The following is a 22,851-nucleotide window of genomic DNA, read 5'->3' on the forward strand; positions in this document are numbered from 1 at the left end:
CTTCATTCTGCTTATTCTTACTAACAGTTGCAAAAATACAATGGGAATTTCTTTTTTAGTAAAGCTAAAACTATAGCGATATATTCTTATTTTCTGATTTGGTATAATAAAAGTCATCCAGTTTAAAAAGAAATTTACAATATCTTTTTCTTGACTGTTTCTGGACCTACATGTTCCATTGAATTCATCTTTCATCTTTACAGTATGAATTTATACTTGCACCTTCACCTTGACATTTGTAAATTCACCTTGAGTATCCTAATTGTCTGGTAATCACTCTTTAGGTTGTTGGGATATTACAACTGCGATACATATAAATAAGTTAACATACATTGTTAATTGCTCAATATAATGTTAAAATATAACATTCTGACCTGATAATTATTTGTTTATATTTTCTCAAAGCAACAAACCTATGGTCAGGTAGCAACTTTAATTCTATGAATTAATTTAGGTTTTTATTAGCACACAATAGATTATTTCTTTAATGGTAATTCTCACTTTGTAAAATAACTGTCATTAAATGAAACTTTAGATTTAATTCTTAGTTTTTTTTGCATTTCAACTAATTTTTTGTTAATGTTTTTAGGTGAAGTTGATGCTGAAGAGGATCTTAGTGCTCAAGATATGATTGATTTTTCTCCTGTATATCGGTGCCTTCACATTTATACTGTATTAGCATCTCGTGATGTATTTGAAACATATTATCGTAAACAACGTAAAAAACAAGCTCGACTTGTGTTACAGCCACCAACAAACATGGTTATTTTTTTATTACTTATTTAGTTTTATCATTTATTTTTTATTTTTTTAAGATAAACATGTATTTTTCTTTTATTATAAACAACTCATTATACTCATATTTATTAAGTAGGTCATAAGATTTGGTCATTAAAAAATATTTATTTGTTAGAAAAGGTTTTTACATACAGTTTAGTTCACTACATATCTAATTCACTTTTCCACAGAAACGCCATTCAGTTCTAAGCACTCTTTGTAACGCTACACCAGTTTCTTTAACCCCTCTGCATAGAAGTTTGCCGCTTGGGAATTGAACCAGTTGACAATGGCAGTCTTGAGTTCCTTGTTCTTTTCAAACTGTTGTCCATCAAGCCAGTTTTTCAGATGCAAAAAGAGAAAGTAGTCGCTAGGTGCAAGATCGGGACTAAAGGGAGGGTGGTCATAGAGTTTCAAACGACAATCTTGAATCTTTTTCTTGGTTAAGGCAGCAGTGTGAGGACGCATACGGAGAATTACACTGGACGACAGTTTCCTATGTTGTCAGTTTTGGATCGCACATCTCAAGTTTGGTGAGTATTTCACAGTGCACATCAGTTGTTGATCCACATTCCATGAAATCAACCAAAATGACATTCCTTTCATCTCAAAAAAACAGTAGCCAATATTTTTCGACTTGAGTAAGGAGATTGCTTAAACTTTTTCAGTTTTGGGGAACTTGAATGGCGCCACTGCATTGACTGTTGTTTCGATTCTGCGTTGGTGTAGGATAACCACATCTTCTCACCTGTAACAATGTGGGAAAACAAGTCACCTCCATCTTGTCGATGCGGTCCAAAAACGCTCGTCCACTGTACATTCTTTGCTCTTTGTGTTGGTCAGTGGGCATTTTCAGCATCCACTGTGGACACAATTTGTGATATCTGAGCTTTTCTGTGGCAGTCGTGGTGATAGAGGCGCATCCAACTTGCGGAAATTCATCAGCCAGAGCACTAACCATCAGTCGTCGATCACATCACAGTTTTTGGTTCACTTGTTCAATGGCTCATCAGTCTGAAAACTGGGCCTGCCACTCCACTCTTTGTCATGCACATTTGTGCGGTCATTTTTAAAGTCTCAACATCATTGTCTAATCTTTCCATCATTCATTACTACTGTAGGTCCATACACTAGGCACAACTCCTAATGAATTTCAGCAGCTGAAGATCCTGTTACACATAAAAATCGAATCGCAGCATACACTTCACAACTGGCGGGAAAAACTATTGTTGCGGACATTGCGATCTGCATTCACTGGCAGGCAAATGACTACTGAATCAAAAAAATAACTGCAGCGGCTTCGTAAATAGCTGATAGATGGTGCTGCATGTGTGAAACTGTGTTCAGACCCGCTAATATTTAAATATAAGCTGACAGCCTTTATTTTATGAATATGCTTCATATTTACTCTACTACTTTTTTCTACATTCCTTGATTTTTGTACATACTTTATGGAGTTGCTACACACTATTATACCAGTTAATAGCATGAGGATCAGCTGGTTATTTTTGGTTTTAGGGTCATATTGCATAGGTATGTTAGATCATCATTAAACCAGAATTAAGTGTTGCACCTCTCACAGAAGCAGTTAATACATTTTTTTGTGGCCAAGATGACAAAAACTACAACCATTAAAGCTGAAGGTTCTACCACACCATGAATATCTTTGAGAATAATCCCTAAGTATTTAAAGGCTGAAATGAGGTACATTACCAATGGCCATAGTTCACATTTAATGAATCTGTTCACAAAAATCACAAAAGTTAAGAATGCTAATGGCAGTTAAATGTGCACTGTTGACTTTCTTTTTTCTTTTTAAATACTAAAGAGTTAATGGTTTTAATGAAATATCAATTTTCAATTTTCCACCTATATACATGATGTAAACAGAGGATGCTTATACTTGTGTGATTGTGCATTCTCAGTTATTTCAATCAGTAATCAGCTATTAGTAATTTAGCTTCTATAGCCATTTTTGTCAACAAGATCTTCAACTTTTCACTTTTCTCAAATCACTGAGATGCAAGCCAGTTTTTGAGGTGCAGGAAGAGATAGTAGTCACTGGGCATGAGATCGAAACTGTAAGGAAGATGACAAAAAATATCCCATCCAAATTTTTGAATTGTTTCAGTTGTGCATGCAGCTGTGTGTGGACATATGTTATTATGAAGAACAACTCAGCATTCCCCATCGTTGGTTTTAAATGACACAACACAGTTTAGAAAGTGTTTCACAATAGATTTGTGATGTGATGATGTTCCGGATTTCATGAAATTAATTAAAAGCTCACCCTTTTGATCCCAGAATACAGTTGCCATGATTCTCCTTCGAGACTGGACTTGTTTGAATTTTTTCAGTTTAGGTGAATCAGAATGATGCTACTGTGTGGATTGCTGTTTCATCTGAGCATTGATATACAAAATCCATGTTTAGTCAACAGTGACAGTATGAGAAAAATGTTTGTCTTCCTTGTGATTAAATTGGTCAAGAAAAGCACATGCAGATGTTATTCTGTGATCTTTTTGAGTACTTGTCAACATTTTCAGCATCCAACATATACACAGTTTATGATAGCCTAGGGTATCAGTAGTCAGTATTCTCAACAATATTGTCTTTGGAACTTCTGGAAATTCTAGTGGGAGATTGGTAATCATAAGCAACAATTTTCTCTCACTTTTGCATTCACACGTTCAATGAGATCATCAGTCCGAACATTATGTCTTCCACTTCTCTGTTCATTGTAAACATTCGAATAATCTTCCTTAAACTCTCGATACCATTACCTCACTTTTCCTTCACGCATTGCAGTAGGTCCATTTGTTTCACATAATTGACGGTGAATTTCAACAGCATTATGTTCTCTTGCATTTAGAAATTTAATCACTGATCAAATTTCACAACTGGTAGGATATGTTATTACTGCATTCATAAACTATCTTGCAAAAACAAAAAACAGTGAACTGACGAAATGTGGTGGTTACATGCCCAACTGACCGCTTAAAGCTTCTGTACACGTGAATCAATCAGTGTTATTAAAATAACTCATCGGTCCTTACTTTTGAACTGTGCCTCATACATACACATAATTAGTACACAATAAAAGAATATTGGTGTGTTAAAGCTACTTGTCTTTTATCTTTGGTTTACAATAATAATTACAAGTAAAATGAAAATGTAACTCATAGTTTTTCCCTACAAGTGTTTAATACGACCACCTTTTGTAATGCTGCACTTATCCAACCAGTGGGATGAGTTTATCCAGTACTTTAACCATGTGTCTAAAGTAATGGAAGAAATAGCTGATTCAATCCTGTGCCTCAATCTCTGGTAGATTAGTAGGTAGCAGAGGCACATTCACCCATTCCTTTATAAAAATCCTAAAGAAAAAATCACATGGGTCAGATCACGTGACCTTGGAGGCCACCATAAACAAGCTCCATCATTGGGTTCATGCTGACCAATCCAGCAGTTGAAAAGAATATCATTCAACCAATGCTGCACATTGTTTATCCAGTAAGGAGATACACAATAAAGTTCTTGTTGCCGAATAAAATTATCCGGCCCATCTTGCAGTTGAGAAAAGAACAATTTACATCACATATCAATCAACCTTCTGTTATGGTTGAATGTAAAGGCCTGTAAACTTGCTGCTGGAGTATCGAAAAAAACAAATGTTTTTTTTTCTTGTTTTTTCTTTGGGGTTTCTTTGGGGTTTCTTTGGGGGTCCCTTTCACATTGTAGTTCATGGGAATTTCCTAACCTCCAGGTACAGACTTTATATGTATTAATTTTTCCATTAAGATGAAATGTTGACTCAACACTAAACACAGTATGATCAAGTATGATCAGTATGATTCATGCCTTGTAGGTGGTAGACTTCAAATCCTATAACAGCTGTGAACAATATAGATGCATATGTAATTATTTACATAAAATATATTCCACACTGTCATAACCAGCATTGCTAGTTTGTGGCTGGCCTTCTTAACCTTTTCCTATCACAATGATCTGCAGTTGATTAGTGCTCCGCGAAAATATGTTTGTATCTGATTGCCTCCCTTCATAGTCCCATGCTACCCTCTTGTGAAAAAAATTTAAAAAAATTACACTATATTAAAGAGATTTAACAGATTCTGACAAAAAAAACTGTTACGATTGGATATTTTTTATGCCTGTAACAAAAAAAAATTGTAACAGTACAAAAATGACGATAATTTAATTGCAGAATTTTTTTTGCGCATTTCTACTGCGTTTTTTATTAGTGAATTTTTTTTTTTGCTTTGTGTTTATGAAACATAGTTTGCTGATTTTAAAAATAATACTTTCATGCAAATCAGTTGAAAATTGGGCAAAATATGATGAAAAACCCATGTCATAAATCACACATTAGTAACATATGTTAGTATACGTGACAGTAGATTCAGAAAACTACGTTTTATAAAAATCCCCACCACTCAAAAGGCTATTCAGATTGACAAAAAACCATTTTTACTGTATACTGTTATTCATTACGAATCGATATGTGTTACATGTTTACCGATATCATTTCTCTGAAAAGATATTTATAGACCTCAAGTAAAAGTGATGCATTTATGACCACAAATTCCTTTTTTTTTGTGTGCCGTATATCATAATTTATTATGTATTTCAATACATCGATATGTTGCTAGTAAGATAAGCTATTTTTGTAAATGATAAATAAATCCGTAATCCTCATAGCAATTATAATATACAAGTCACACACACACACACATACAAGCACATTTCTGAGAAAAAAATGGTCACGTTCTTTGTAGTCTAAATAAAACATTTTACATCGTATAAACGTCGTTCAAATTCTATAATAAAACTGATTCCTTTGTGAATATAAAAAAAAAAATAACAGACTTAGATGCTATATAAAACGATTTTGTAACAGCGTTTTAAAACTGGCGCCGTACGTAACCAGTTCCAAGGCTACATCGTCTGAAAAGGTTAAAGATTTTAAAAGACTACTACTCAGGAAAAACTCCCTGACACATTCATGATTTTCTTCTGCCACCCTTGGTTATCCCATACTAAACTGATTTTGCCATCAATGAGTGTTTTTGTCATTTGGCAGATAACAATTAAACTTTCTATGGAACTCATGGTGAACTATAACTGCAGAATTAATTTCTTTTTATTGTGAATTACAGATTTACAATTATAAATAACTGCAACGAACAGAAGGCTTTCAGAAGCTGCTATCTTTGCTAGTGATGATATCAAGTGGAAGGATAAGGAATCAATCTATGGCCATGCACTCAAAACTGTTCTTTTGATCTTCACTTCTAGCCTTAAATAAACACTACATTCCAAACAAGAAATACTGTAATACTGTAACAAATTAAAACCCTGATATTTTCTTTAAATATCTCAATTTAATGTGTATGAAATATATTTTTTTAAATATCAGTTTAATATATATGTTCAATATAAATAATTTATTATAAATTGTTTATGTCTTAAGGCCATTTTTTATATTTTCATATTGGGTATTATTTTTTTTTTCAGCATGAATCAATAGAAGGCTATTGTTCTTATATTCATAGTGTGGTTGGATTTTTTGTTGTTGAAGATCATATTTTAAACACTGGAAATGGGTTAATTAACAGAACTTATCTGGATGAATTATGGACCATGGCATTGTCAAAAATTGTTAATGCTCTAAGAACTCATTCTGTAAGTATGTCTTTTATTTACTAAATTTTTGTTGCACTTTTTTTGTTATTTTCTTAATTTTCTATTAAATAAAAAAACTATGATATTTTGTTTTTGTTTTAGGCTTACTGCACAGATGCTACATTGATGTTGAAAATTAAAAACTTAATTATGCTGTTTAATACTACATTAAGAGTATGTACTAATTATTATATTTTAATTGTATGTCATTTTTAATATTTCCTGTTATTTATTATCTCATTATTATTATTATAAAAAAAATTATTTGTAAAAGAGTATACTATTTACAGTTTTAAGTTATGTTTACTAATTTATATTATTGTAGTAATAATGTAATTTCTTATTCTGTATATGGTAGATCAGATGTGGAGTTATACTTAAAGCTCATGTCTGGAGTATAAAGCTAATAGTAAGCATTTTTAGGTATAATTTTTTTTTCTATTCCGTGTGTATTTGAATCTCCCATAAAAAAACCACTTCTCATTTTGCTGTATTCCTAAAAATATGGTTATATAAGTGATAGTTTAAAAAAAAATTTTTTTGAGCAAGTATGTGTTTTAGAAAAAAATAATATGAAATTACTGTATAAATTCTTATAGCTAATTTTTGTTAGCTTTAAACCAAAAAATCTTTATAAAGCAGTTTTTGAAAATTTGTATGAGGCTCGGCTGATAAATTTTGCACACTGGCATGCTAAATGGAGACAAAAGGTTCTGCCGAATTGGGCGTAGCAGTACGTGATAGCTAAAATCATCCTCTTCAAACCTGCAATAATGCATTGAAATTCGTTTACCAGTTTGTTTTTAATGGCAGTTAAAATGCAATCGAGTATGGCCACAATATGTCAACACGGTTAAAACAGTACAAAGTAATCAAATTTTTAACAGCAGAAAATGTGAATCCTATGAATATTTTTCATTGTTTAAAAACAGTTTATGGTTATGAAACTGTTGACAGTAGTACTGTGAATAGGTGGGCATTGAAATTTCACAGATATAAAGCTGGTAAAGTGACAATTGAGGATGCATCTTCCAATGGATGACCAGTTTCTGTGACTGATGAGAAACATCGAAAAAAGGTGGATGATTTGCTTCAAAGTGACCGGCGAATCATCCAGCAATGCATTGCTATTGAGTTAGGCACATTTAAAGAAAGAATAGGCCATATTATCAAGCAATTGGGTTACCATAAAATCTGTGCATGATAAGTACTGCATAAACTCTCTGATGGCTCTCTGCAAGCTGAAGTTTGAGCCTCCGCATCTGCCACACTCGCCGGATTTGGCTTCATGCAACTTCCATTTCTTCCCTCATCTCAGAGGGATCTCAAAGGTAATCATTACACTACTGATGATGTGGTGAAGGAAGCTGTGGCCACTTGGATCCGAGAAAGACCACTAGAATTTTTCAGTGATGGAATGCAAAAACTTGTCACAGGCTTAAAAAAGTCTATCAGCACAAACGGGAATTATATTAAAAAATAAATACTGCATTTTGTAGCTAAGGTATTGTACTTTATTCATTTTTTATTTCATTCAAATATCTCTTTTCATTCCCATGTTAAGCATATATGTGCAAAATTTATCAGCCGAGCCTTGTATATTTGTATTAGATTGTTTGTTTAATTTCTAAAACATTTAAGATTACATAATGTTTTTGTTCTCCTTCTCTTAATAGAATTTGTATTTTTTTGGCCATAAACAAAGATTATTTCTTTAGTTGAAATTATTATAGGTATATACAAATCATCAAGTGCTCATTTAATGTTTAATTTTAAAATTTAATAAAAAAAGTGTGATCAGCACTCCCAATTTACTTTATCTTATTATTATTTATGATTTATGATGTCTATTTATTAAAAGGAAACACATTGCTTTCAATTTTAATCCTTTTATCCTTTTCTGATTTTTTCAGTAGTTTAAAGTTAAAAATAATATTAACAAAAGAAAATAAACAAAATGTTATTTAATTTTTATAAAATTTATATAAAAAAAATCATAACATCTCTTTTGGTACACAGTTTTCCTTCCTCATGTTTTATATGAAAAATAATATTGAAAAAAAAATTGCATTAATATTTATTACTATTACTGTACATCTAAATATTTTCTATAAAGTGATTGGTAGGGCAGCAGAATGTTATTTACCAAAGCTATTATAGCTTTTACGGATATGATAAAAATCTTTACTTATTCTCATTATGATTCAACCACGTCCATTCACTGTTTTTCATATTAATTGTTACTGCATGTATATGATAAAAAAAAATTATTTGATAAAAAATAAAAATAAAATTGAATGTGTTATTAATTTTAAAATAATTATTTTCAAGGATGAGGGCTTCATCCTGTATGAGACTTCTGGTACTTGAGAAGGCTAGGACTTAGTGAAATATTTTTCTATTTTTTTTTTTTTAAGTCCTAGCCTTCTCAAGTACCAGAAGTCTCATACAGGATGAAGCCCTCATCCTTGAAAATAATTAATTTAAAATTAATAACACATTCAATTTTATTTTTATTTTTTATCAAATAATTTTTTTTTATCATATACATGCAGTAACAATTAATATGAAAAACAGTGAATGGACGTGGTTGAATCATAATGAAAATAAGTAAAGATTTTTATCATATCCATAAAAGCTATAATAGCTTTGGTAAATAACATTGACCTCATTACTGGTTATTAAATTTCATATTAATCTATTTTTAATTTATTAAATTTTTTATAGTCCATATTTCCTCTCTATGTAAGTTCTAGCTAATTGTATAGTATAAACTTATTCATCCACTACCAAGAAATATTTGTTCTAAAAATTTTAATGTGTAAATGTAAAAAAGAAAAAATTTTCAAAAAAATTACTGAAGAGGATGGGCTTAGGCCTGAAAGCGCTTTAATGAAAAAAAAAGTAAGGTAAGAGTGTTCTTTAATTCTATACTTTGTGGAGTGGCTGAGTAAGTTTATATTATATAGGTGTAATTAGCTAAAATCTATTTTATGCATGCTGATTTTAAAATTTAATGTTTAGTAATTTAATCAAATTTTGTTTGTGTACTAATTAATATTATTTAAATTTTTCAGAATTATGGATATTCAGTGAATCAATTGTTCGATTTACTGCATGAAATTCGTGATCATTATAACGAAGTATTAATGCAACGATGGGTGTATGTTTTTAGAGAAATATTAGATGAGGAAAGCTTTTTGCCTATTCAGGTCAACTTCAGTTTTAAATTAAAATATATAATTTATTTGTTTTTATTTATGTAATGACTTAATACCATTGTATATTAAAACATGCTTTTTACTTAAATAATTTATTGCAGTTTATTTTTCATTAAAATAAAACTTAATTATGTAATTTTCAAGTTAAAAAATAGAAAAAAGTAGCGAAATGAGTTACCTGATTGTTATATTTTGTGAAATTGTAAGGTGTAAATATTAAATTTCAGTTAGAGCATTATAGTTTATAAATTAAAAAATAGTTAAATTAAATTAAACTATAAGAGAACTTATAAATTTCTCTTCATAATAATTTAATTTGTGGTATTTAAGTTAATGCATCGACTTCTATGAATGCACAACTGTTTGGTGTGTTAGCTGAGCTTTGGCCACATAATGTGTAACTTACATTATGTCTGTCTTTATTGAGTACAATTGAGTGAAAATTATTAATTTAGCTTTTTTACAAAGAAAAATTAAAACTTTATTATTAAAATAAATTATATCCATTTTTATCACACAATACTAATTCAATCTTCAGCTAATTTTTGTCTTAATTTATTATTTTTGAATATATTTTTCTCTTATATTTATTTATTTTTTGAATATTTTTCTCTTATATTTATTTATTTTTTGAATATTTGTCTTTTCCAAGGGTTTAAAAAAATAGAACCAATTAACACATTTTTCTACAAAAAAACTTTGCAGAAAGTTATAATGTATGCAGTTAGCAATTTTTTTTTTACTATGAATAGAAAAGCTAGTTTTAGAAATATATCTTTTCCTTACTACAATTAACAAAATTGTGATTTTAATGTTTGGATAATTGGTATTTTTTGAAACACATTTTTTTTATTACTATATGCTGACCTCTATGGTGGTTTTTTTTGTATGTAACATTCTGGGTTAAAATTTTGTCAGTCTGGCCATTTCTCATGCCTTAAAAATATTGCATAGCATATTCCTATAAGCAATTCTTATATGGTGAATTAATAATCTAAGAAATAAAGGTTTGACAGTAAAAAAAATATGTTATACAATTAGTTGTATTATTCATTTTCTGTGTTAGAAGCAGTCTTCGTTAGAGTCTATTTCTCTTTGTCTTTCAGTCAAATATCCTTTTAACTGATCTCTCAAGTCTTTATAATGCTTATTTTATTAATCTTGTTCTCTTGTATTTTATATTCTTCAGATGGCATATATTCTCCTCTCTTCTTATAAACTCATTATTATTCTTATCATTCATTATTCTGTCTCATTAGCCTTAATTTTTATAAAAATATTTAAAAAAAGTATTATTAATGAAAGTTATTTTTATTGCTGAAAATTCATTTATTAATGTTACAAAAAATTGAAAACTGATTACATAGCTCTTTGAATAAAAGTACTATTATAGTGTAATGGCATTTTCTTTTTGTTTAGATTAACTAAAATGTAAATTTCATTATTAACCTCAAGGCATTTTTTTTCATGTAAATGATTATCTCTTTGTAATAGTATTATCTGAACAGAAAAAACTGTGAGAAAAAAGAGAAAGTATGTAAAGTGTTTTTATATGTAAGTAATATCTAGATTAGTTTATTCATTTTGGAATTGTAATGCAATTTAGTTCAATTCTTTCTTTGTTTATGAACACCTGTAACAAAATATTTTAGTTAAAGAAAAAATTTAATTTTTACTAACTGATTTCGTGAAGGAATGAAGTAAGAAAAAAATAATGATTACAACAGAACTGTTGTAAACTAAATTTTTTTCTTAAACTGGTTTTTAACCAGTTTGTAATACTTAAATAAGTTGATTGACTCAATGACTCTCATTAGAGTACATTTATTTTTTACAGGGTTGCAAGTTGCTTGTTATTATTTCAGATATGATCTAGAATTTACTGAAAGTATTTCTATGGAATTTTTATTTATGTATTGAATCTGATTGTATTTATATTTTATTCCATGTAAGAGGTTTGATGAGCAATTTCCAGTGCTTGGTTTATAAAAAGAAAAAAAGGTACTTAAGTTAAAATATTGTTTTCATTTGCTTTAAAAGGGTGTATGCGCAACAGTGTACCATACCATGGCTTCCACTGTTGGAATGCTCTGAGGAAGTTATGTACTTTTGTACATCAAGCCTTTCTGTGATCCCAACTGGAGTTTCTGTGTAATTTTAAAATGGTGACCTTTTATTTTGAATCTCATGCTTGGAATTACAAAAAGTCATTGGAGACCAAATCTAGTCAATATAGGTGTAGTGGAGATCACAACTCTCTGTGATGTCTTACCCAGTTTCGGTTGCACTTTGGTTCAGGTATTTGTATAGAATTCTGTTCATCAGATGCCTCAAAACATTAGAGCAAAACTTTGTATTGACAATCTGATTCTTAGGGATGAATTTTATTCACATGCTAGGCTAGTACTCGTGAGGGGTTCCCTGATTTCTCTAAGATTTCCAGTGATTTCCTATCCCTCTTGAAGCATGAGTGTCATTCAAAACATCTTATTCAGTTTATTGACATAGGTTTGTTGGATTATTTCTAAGGTTTTCTTGTGGGTTCCTAAATTGGATCCAAAGTTGGAGTTACTTCTCTGCCCTATCTTGTTATACATAGTGAAATTGACATGTGTCCATGCATTTAACACATACATTTAATTTAGATCCCAACGTAGATACATATAACAATACAGTGCTACTTGAAAATTTTTGTTTGCCATTGCTTCTTGTAATGTTCATATTTTTTATAGGTCAGTCTTGAAATTTTGTTACTGTACGTTGTATTTGTGTGGAAATTTTTACAAAATTTCAACTTCGCAATCCATTTGTATTAATCATCATTTACTAATGTTTAGATGTTTAGTAATATTGAGAATTTTTTCAAACTGGGTAAACTGTACTGATTTTTTTGTTAATAGGTTGAAAATCAAGAGGAATATGATGCAGTTGTCGATTCATTTCCATTTCAAGATGATTCATTGGAAGTTGCCCAGTTTCCAAAGAAATTTCCATTCTCGCATCTTGTTCCAAAAGTTTATCATCAAGTAAAAGAATTCATTTATGCTTGCTTGAAGTTTTCTGAAGACTTAAATTTAAGGTAATCCTCCAGATTTTTATTATCAAATATATATTTATTTAATTTTTGTTTTGTTATTCATGAATTATCATTATTAATACTTACTTAAATAAAAAAATGTTAGAAAAGGTTTTTTGCACCCTTCCCTGTATAAAATCATTGGGTATTAGCTTTCTTGTGGTTCATCACATTCAGTATACTGAGAATAGCTGTAATCTTATTTTAACCTAGAATTTTATTCGTTAATTACAATAATCTCTCGTTTAATCAATCAACATAAGTTATTCTATTTATCATTGTAAACAGTGAGGATAGTACTAAATAATAAACTCTAATAAGAGGGTTGATCCAGTCCTTGTATGAGGCCTGGCATGGGTTTATGTATTATCAGTAATGAGGGAAAGATTACTGCTTTATTTTAATATTAATGGTTTTCCTAAGTAAAAATAACTGATGATGTTTGGATAACCTAATTCTGATATTTATCTGTTTGAAATAACCTATATCAGATACTTGTTCAAAAAATCAATAACAGTGATTATGATTAATATAGTAATGTTCTTTAAGAGAACCTTTTTTATTAAAAAAATTCCTCGTATAAAACTATGTTTTGTGTTAAAAAAGGAAGACTAGATTTTGGGAACAGAAATATATCAAAAAATAAATCTACAAAAAGAAATAAGTATCATTAATAGAAAATGTGAATAATTATTGATGTGGGGAAATAAATCTTTCTTTATTAAGAAAATTAATTTTATTTTGATAATTTTAAAGTACTCATATTGAATCTAATCAATAAAGAAATAATAGAAATACAGAAAATGGAAATTAAAAAAGTACAATTAATTAATGTAAATCTTAAAACATTAAAAATACAGGAAAAGCATTATTTTTGAGTTTTAAGAATGTAGTAAAATCTTTAAAAAATACAGTTTCATGGAAAAACTACTGCAGAAACCAAAAACTGACCATTGTACTGCAATCCTGGATTACTTGGATCTCAAGGTCCTATCATTTTTTCTCACTTAGAGATGTTTTCTATTTACGCAATTTCCCAAACAGTCAAATTTAAAATAACAGTTATTCCATTTACAGAGGGCCCCACTAAGAGAGGTCCAAATTAACCTTCATTTTTAGAGTTATAGAAATGCATGTTTTATGTATGTAATGCAAATGTAGTACTTTTATTCTTTTTATGACTTTAAACAATACAAAAATAAACAATTCAAAACTTACGGTTTGAAAGATCTGTTAATTTCATGTTGTATTTTAGTGCTACTTGCTGTAAGGTGTTTTTCAGTATTATAAATCCGATCAAATATGCCTGAATTACCAATATTTGACATTTCAAAATACTTATGTAAAGTCTCTAATGCTTTTCCTACATCACGCTTTGACGCACTTTCTAAACACAACTCAAAACTCTCCTCCTCTTCTTCTGCTATTTCCAAAGAGGAGAAAGAGGATGCAGAAACAATTTCATCTTCAGTTAGCTCCTCCGAAACTAAGAATTTGTCATTAATACGCACAAAATCCTTAACTTAGTGGCTGGTCATTTTCGTGCTACTAATAATTTGGTCCCATTCTCCAACACAGTTTTCTTCCTCCTCTTGAATGCCTTCACATTCAAAAATTTCTGTCACCTTGAATCCTGACTTTTTGAAGCAATTTGCAATGGTGTATTTGTTCACAGGAAACCAAGCTTTTCTTGCAAATCACATGGCTTGGAGGATATTGATTTCAGAGCTATTATTCTCTTCCTTAGATTTTGAAACAAATTGTATGACTTGTTTTCTGTAGTAAATTTTGAAGTTATTGATAATTGGCTGCAATTTACTTGTTGTATTAGCAGGTAAATATACAATAGTTTAACTTGGTCTAAATCAGGCACATTATTGTAGACTGTGCAATTATCGACAAATTAAACAATTATTTGTTACTGCACCTTCATTTCGGTATTCACTCTTTTTAACCAATCTGCAAAGATATCTGATATCATTCAGGTCTTTTTGTTATTTTGATAATAACAGGTAAAGTTTTGTTATTTTTGAAGCATCTTGGATTTTTATATTTTCCAATTTAAAAGAAGTGGCAGCTTTTCAGTTCCTGACATATTGGCACACAAAAGTACAGTGATCTGATGTTTGCTAGTTTCTGACCATGACGAGACTGATCTTTATTTGTAAAAGTTTTATCGGGAAGCCACTTGAAGAATAAACCCACATCGGCATTGAAGGCGTTATCAGGGAAATAATTATGCAGCAGAGCTGGAAGGTCTTCAACACACTACATATGCTGTTGTCCATGGCATTGCTTTCTCCAGAAATATTTTTTTGAAAACTACATGGGTCTTTCTCTGAAAGCCCTCCAACCAGCCATTACTGCCACAAAAATTATAATATGGAGCCTGCTAGCAAATTCTTGAGCCTTTTCTTTAATCATCAGACTGCTTATTGCAATGTTTTTATTATGTACCTGCTTCATCCATGTTGACAGACTTTTTCAAGTTCAGGATACTCTACTGATGATGTTCATTATAGTTTTTCCTTTCTCCTCAACACACTGAGAACGAATTTTCTCCTTGTTTTAAATTATTCTGTAGAGGGTAGACTTCGGTACATTAAACTGCATACACAGTTTGTCATACAACTTTCCACTATCATAAACAGACAATACCTTTAGTTTATCAGTGGCTGTCAATAAATTATACGCTTGTTTCGACATTTTGAGCACTTTTACTCACTTGTTTGTCATACAAAATCTTAGAGCAATGTAGAACTAAATTGTTCGTAAGAAATTCGAATAAGTTTGTAAACAAATGTATAAACAAACCATTTATATTAGTAGAATTTAAAATTTATATATGATTATATAAATATTATATTATAGTACATAGAAAATGATAAAGGTGTAAATTTGAACTTTATAGATACAGAAAATATCTTTTATTAAGAAAAATGAAGTAAGGTAATAAAAATATTAAAAAGCCAGAATAGGTTGGAAATGTAAAAGATTAATTTAAGAATTGAACTGAAGTAAAGAACAGTTTAAAATAAAGGTTGCATACAGATTAAGTGGTTTGATGGTGCTGTGTGTCTCCAATTTTGTTAATTAGTATGTTTATTAACTATGAATTGGCTTACTATGTATGTATATGATAAAAAAATGCATAGAAGCGTGAAAAAGTCAGTTATGAAATAAGGAAAATAGATTGTGCACAGTTGACAGATGATACAATGTTTTTAGGAGGTGAAACACAACATACTGTACTGATTATGTCAAAATTATAAAATATTATATTAGAATATTTATGAAAATAAATATTAAAAAAACATGAGTAATGTAATGAGGATTGAAGGCAATAAATATGTGTAACCAAAAGAAGGAAGATTGAAAAAATAAAATAAGTGCTTAAAATGCATGTTAACAATAGATAAAAAAATAAAAAATATTTTATTCACACTAAATGAAATATGGTATTCCTAAAAAAGGAATTTATCCATTTCCATAAAACTAAAAAGAAATATTGTCTCGTGAAGTGTCCCCTTTTATATATGGTGAAGTGTGGATATGAAGGAAAATTGACAAAGAAAGGGTAGAGACATTTAAAATAGGGAGATGGAGAAGATTGTGATTTTAGAAAATTAAGCAGGAACAGAAGAAATAATGAAAAAGTAAGGAAATGACAATAGCTTAATAAGATCAATCCAGAACAGGAAAGCCAGTTGACTAGAACATATCATGAATGGAAAAGTGTTGACTAAAATCATGCTAGAAGGATCAGAAGAAGGTGCAAAGAAAAGAAGAGGAAAAATAATAGAAACTACAGTGATTTAAAAGTAGGAGGTATTAGGGATTAAAAAATTTAGCTGAAATTAGTAGAATGGAGACAGCTATGATGTGTGTGATCTGGAGCAGAATAAATGATGACACTGCGTAAACTACTGTAGTACTTTTAAAGTAATAGATTTTAAATTGTATAAATACTGTATTATATATATGTAAAATAATCTAAAAATTAAAATTTGTAATGATCAGAGAAATTGAATGAACTGGTTACGAAGGCAAGCTTTCTAAGGTTCAAATCCTAGTAAAGGCAGTTGTTACTTTTATATGGATTTGAATACTAGATCGTGGATACTGGTGTTCTTCGGTGGTTGGGTTTCAATTAACCACGCATCTCAGGAATGATTGACCTGAGACTGTACAGGACTACACTTCATTTACATTCATACATATCATCCTCTGAAGTAATATCTTATGGTAGTTCTGGAGGCTAAACAGAAAAAAGAAAGAACTGATTTGCAACCAGTAAGAATTAATTTCAAGTATTTTTAATAACATGAGGTTGTTCTTGTCGTTTGAAGAGTAGTCTTTCCTAGATAGGCATGTGAAACACAAATTTACTTTTTATGTAATCCCGAAATAAGAAACATAAAGTCCACTGCCAGTCCTTCTCAGAATTTATACCTCAGTTACGAGGATTATGAGGTGTCATAAGTTTCTTTTATAGAGAGTTTTTATTTTTTAATTATGTAGAAAGTATTTATTTTAATGATCCATTATTTACGAGAATAATGTTAATTTACTTTTTTATTACTTAATATTGTTCATTGGTATGTAGCATTTATGTAGAATAATTAAAACAATATTAATGTAAAAAAATATTAATACATGATTTTTCCTTAAATTAATTTGAAATTGAACTTGTTTATAATTTTCTTTCAGCCAGGGTGAAGTTGATGATATGATTCGTAAGTCTACAAATCTATTATTAACCAGAACGTTTAGTGGCTGTTTATCGTCCTTGTTTCGTAAACCAAGTCTCACATTATTTCAGGTAGTACAGATAATAACAGATACAGGATATTTGGAAGATGCAACTGTTTACCTTGAACAGTTTGTTTCTAATATTACTGGGTTTGTATTAGCAGCAGGTTTGTAATTAGTTTAATTTTAAATGTATTTAGTGTTTAACAATGAACTTAAAATAAATCATTACTACTATAATATATTTGTTACTTCTAAAAAAAAAATCTGTTATAGTAGTAAAATGATTTAACTTAAAGTATTTGTTGCATAATTAAATAAAACTAAAAAGATTGAAAATTTATTCACACATTTATTACTATGCTTGGACATCTATAGCTGAGGTGGATCCTTCTTGCTTGCTGTGTCCACAAATCTTCAGTCTCTGATAACAACATTGATAATTGATTGATAATTCCAAATATTGGAATTATGTTTATATTTTTAAATAATATCCTTATTACAAAAATAACACTTTATAATATAGCAGAATTATTAATTAAAGTGCATAGCAAATTTTGTATGATAAAATTTTCTTATGCAGCCATTTGAGATATGACAATTTAAAATTGAGTAATTGATTTATGTGAGATCTATAATTAAAGAAAACCATTGGAGAAATCAAAAGATCTGAGATTGTAGACAATTTTTTTTGGAAAAACTCTTTTTGTTAATTTTCTTGTAGTTTTTTTTTTTTTAAATAAAAACATAATTTTTAGAGTTATGTTTTTAATAGAAAATTGTAAGGAAATATCATAGTTGGGAACATAAGACACTTTTGCTATCAATAAATTCATGAAATTTCTCATGTAAGAACCCTATGGCTAGAATCACTTTTTGTTTATATTATTGAACATTAAAAAGTACTACATGTGTTTTCCTTAATTATGATTTTGATTTTAGATCACCAAGAGAAGGTCAGCTTGGATCACGAGGGCAAGGACACTTATTTAGAGTAGCAAGAGATGATGCAGAAAAACAAATATGTGAAAAATTAAAATGTAAAGTTGATGAATTTTTGGAATTAGAAAATTATGATTGGTCATTAGGTGAACCACAAGGCCATGCTTCATCTTTTATAACTGATTTAATTGCTTTTCTACAAAGCACGTTTGCCACTTTTACTGATCTACCGGTAATAAAATAAGCACTCTTATGATTCTTATTTTTTGCAAACTGTTAATTAAATATAGAATTTCACTCTTAGTATTTACTTCAAATGCTAAAAATTAAGATTACAGAGATAAAATCATTAAAAATATTTTAATAACTGTCACTGCTGTATATGTGTTATGTTAGAAAACATAATAAATAAGTGATTTAATATGACTTACACAAAAAAATGATGTAGCTTATACCTAAAAATAGTAGGTATCCCATATCACGCTTTGTAGGGAAAGTGAGTTTGTTACTTCACTGAGACAAATATGTTATGGCATGTAATGATGACATTCATGCCATATGAAATACAAATAATACTCGGCCCTACAAGCAATACCTTATTGACTGACTGTATAATGAAAATGATTACTTTCAGAGCAATCAGCTATGACTGGTGTCTTACATATTAAACGTTTTACATGATTCGCAATCATGAGAAAGATGGAGTAGAGATAGTGTGAAACAATGCATTGTAATGCAAAACAATACACTGTTTTTACTCAATAAGGGATAAACACTGTTTTAATGTGTCCAAGACAGAGTCTTTATTAGAAATATTTTGATTTATATTATTTATATTTTCTGATTATTCATTAAATTTTGATTTAACAACTTTTGCTTCAAGTTCTTATTGTTAAATCGTGTATTACTTGCTGAGATTTTTAACATTGAATTCATTAAAATGAATGTATACAAGTTTTCTGATATAAAGATATTTTTTGTTTACTTTTTCATGATGTTTAAATTAATATTAAATTTATTAAGTATGATTACATAACAGTTATTATTTATGTATTTACTGTATAGTACCATTAAATAAATATTTTATAATTAGAAAAAATAAAAACTTTTTCTAATTTAGCCTTTAGTTTTCATGAAATTTTAAGTTTACCTTGCAAAATCAAAAAATATCCTAGTTGAACAAAGTTAAGTTTGGTGGAATGAATTTTGGTTTTGTGTAAAGTGACAAACACTGGAAATGTTTCATGGTTATTGACACCTTTGCTACGTTATTGACTTATATTATTATTTAGTTCAATTATATTATGGATTTATGTCCAGCTAATAATTTGGCTTAGCATAATGTTCCCAAAACTTAACCGAAAATATTTATTAAGTTCTTCAGTAATTTGGAATTTATTAGATTAGAAAAGAGGAAAATCTCTATTTCATATGTGCTTTATAAACAATTTAGAAAAACTAAATTAAGATTTTGCCTCGCTACAATTGTAGGCCAAAAAATTTGAACATATATGCTAAGTAGTTCATAACTGATGGTTTCTGCTGTAAATAAAAAAAAACATAAAAACTTAATTTTCATTTATTGATGAATACGTATATGTGTATATTCAGCCAAATTTCATGAGATTTTTCTTTCCCAACATTCTTTTGAACTCATTATTAGGTAAGCGTGCAAGATTGAGCCAGTATCGTATCTTACTGGATTATTTTTCATATAGTGAATTTTAAGTTGTTGAAACATGTATGAAAGAAAATCTAAATTTTTGTTTAGTTATTCTTTTATCATAATAATACTATCTGTTCTGGAGACATTAATGAAAAGTTAAATAGAATACTTTAAATATTTAAAGGAATGTTGTTATAGGTTTAATGAAAAATTTTAGTTTTGCATTCTTGAAGGTAAATATATTGTAATTTTTCATAGCAAACCATGCAAATTTCCATAACCTACCTGTTAGTTTTAAAACAGTGATTTTTGTTTCATGATACCTGAATTTAGTAATTGTGAAAAAAGCTGATTTTCTCAATTTATAGTTGTGCTAGCCCATTATACTGATCTGTGACTGTTTGTTTGAAGATGACACATGGACAACCTGACCAATTTTCCTAGAAATTTTTAGAATGAATTTTTTTAAATTGATATTTCAACTATATTTTAACATGATGTCTTTGAGCCTAAATTTGTAAAAGTTAAGCCACCCGATAATTAATTTAGTTACTGTAATTTATATTTTTATAGGTAAAACATACCAGTTATAAAAAATTCAAAATGAAATTAGCATGTGTGCTTCACACAGTGTCAACACTGGACAACTGGTTACATGTAGCCGCCCTATGATAACATCTAATGTGATAAGTACTCATTATTTTGTTTGAGTAGTTTATTTTTCTGATTGTTTTTTTTGTAGTTGTGTAATCTACTGTTTCTGCCAATGTAGGTATAAGTAGATTAGTTCAAATACAACCCTAATTTTGCATGACTTTGAATGAAGGATGATAAGGATGAATTTGATTGATCAGATGGTTGTTCCTATAGGTGGTATTAAATGTACTACACACCATGTGTGTAGTCTGCCTCACTATAGAGCAAAATAGAGCAGCACTTGACATGTTAAGCAGCCAAGATATTATTATAATATTAGAGACTATCCTCTCTTATTGAACAATTCTTGTTTGGTCACTTAATTCTTGTTTATAACATGCTCAATTGATATATATTTGTAAAAACCAATTGACACAAAATTATTGTGCAAAGAATTTACTCTAAACTGTATAAGAAATGTTTTGCTAAATTTTGAACGAATATTGTGTTCCCCTTCCATCTGAAACTGATATGTATGGTTTGTCCACAATTTATACATTTAGCAAAAGATCTCTGAGGATAAAAATTAAGTAAAATAAAATTTTAAATGGCTTATGTAAACGTTTTATGAAGTTTTCGATTGAGAAAATTCATCATTATGAAAATGAACATTTTTTTTATACTTACTTATTTATTCTTTTTCTTTTGTCTTCAGTCATTTGACTGGTTTGATGCAGCTCTCCAAGATTTCCTATCTAGTGCTAGTCGTTTCATTTCAGTATACCCTCTACATCCTACATCCCTAACAATTTGTTTTACATATTCCAAACGTGGCCTGCCTACACAATTTTTCCCTTCTACCTGTCCTTCCAAAATTAAAGCGACTATTCCAGGATGCCTTAGTATGTGGCCTATAAGTCTGTCTCTTCTTTTAACTATATTTTTCCAAAAGCTTCTTTCTTCATCTATTTGCCGCAATACCTCCTCATTTGTCACTTTATCCACCCATCTGATTTTTAACATTCTCCTATAGCACCGCATTTCAAAAGCTTCTAACCTTTTCTTCTCAGATACTCCGATTGTCCAAGTTTCACTTCCATATAAAGCGACACTCCAAACATACACTTTCAAAATTCTTTTCCTGACATTTAAATTAATTTTTGATGTAAACAACTTATATTTCTTACTGAAGGCTCGTTTAGCTTGTGCTATTCGGCATTTTATATCGCTCCTGCTTCGTCCATCTTTAGTAATTCTACTTCCCAAATAACAAAATTCTTCTACCTCCATAATCTTTTCTCCTCCTATTTTCACATTCAGTGGTCCATCTTTGTTATTTCTACTACATTTCATTACTTTTGTTTTGTTCTTGTTTATTTTCATGCGATAGTTCTTGCGTAGGACTCCATCTATGCCGTTCATTGTTTCTTCTAAATCCTTTTTATTCTCGGCTAGAATTACTATATCATCAGCAAATCGCAGCATCTTTATCTTTTTACCTTGTACTGTTACTCCGAATCTAAATTGTTCTTTAACATCATTAACTGCTAGTTCCATGTAAAGATTAAAAAGTAACGGAGATAGAGAACATCCTTGTCGGACTCCTTTTCTTATTATGGCTTCTTTCTTATGTTCTTCAATTGCTACTGTTGCTGTTTGGTTCCTGTACATGTTAGCAATTGTTCTTCTATCTCTGTATTTGAACCCTAATTTTTTTAAAATGCTGAACATTTTATTCCAGTCTACGTTATCGAATGCCTTTTCTAGGTCTATAAACGCCAAGTATGTCGGTTTGTTTTTCTTTAATCTTCCTTCTACTATTAATCTGAGGCCTAAAATTGCTTCCCTTGTCCCTATACTTTTCCTGAAACCAAATTGGTCTTCTCCTAACACTTCCTCCACTCTCCTCTCAATTCTTCTGTATAGAATTCTAGTTAAGATTTTTGATGCATGACTAGTTAAACTAATTGTTCTGTATTCTTCACACTTATCTGCACCTGATTTCTTTGGTATCATTACTATAACACTTTTTTTGAAGTCTGACGGAAATTCCCCTTTTTCATAAATATTACACACCA

The 22,851-nt window shown here is 29.6% G+C and overlaps 1 protein-coding gene across 3 annotated transcripts in view; it reads left to right on the top strand.

Annotated features, from left to right (window-relative positions):
* Positions 1–22,851, top strand: part of Sec15 (exocyst complex component Sec15) — a 57,760-nt gene that overhangs the window by 22,960 nt on the left and 11,949 nt on the right. For all 3 annotated transcript variants that reach the window (XM_075365832.1, XM_075365831.1, XM_075365833.1), the window contains exons 5-11: positions 590–762; positions 6,313–6,480; positions 6,583–6,654; positions 9,558–9,692; positions 12,602–12,780; positions 17,488–17,679; positions 18,472–18,703. In XM_075365832.1, the coding sequence (XP_075221947.1) occupies positions 590–762; positions 6,313–6,480; positions 6,583–6,654; positions 9,558–9,692; positions 12,602–12,780; positions 17,488–17,679; positions 18,472–18,703 (1,151 nt within the window). The remainder of the gene's footprint in view (positions 1–589; positions 763–6,312; positions 6,481–6,582; positions 6,655–9,557; positions 9,693–12,601; positions 12,781–17,487; positions 17,680–18,471; positions 18,704–22,851) is intronic.

Source organism: Lycorma delicatula, chromosome 5 (assembly GCF_047948215.1).
Source record: "Lycorma delicatula isolate Av1 chromosome 5, ASM4794821v1, whole genome shotgun sequence".
Lineage (NCBI taxonomy): Eukaryota > Metazoa > Arthropoda > Insecta > Hemiptera > Fulgoridae > Lycorma > Lycorma delicatula.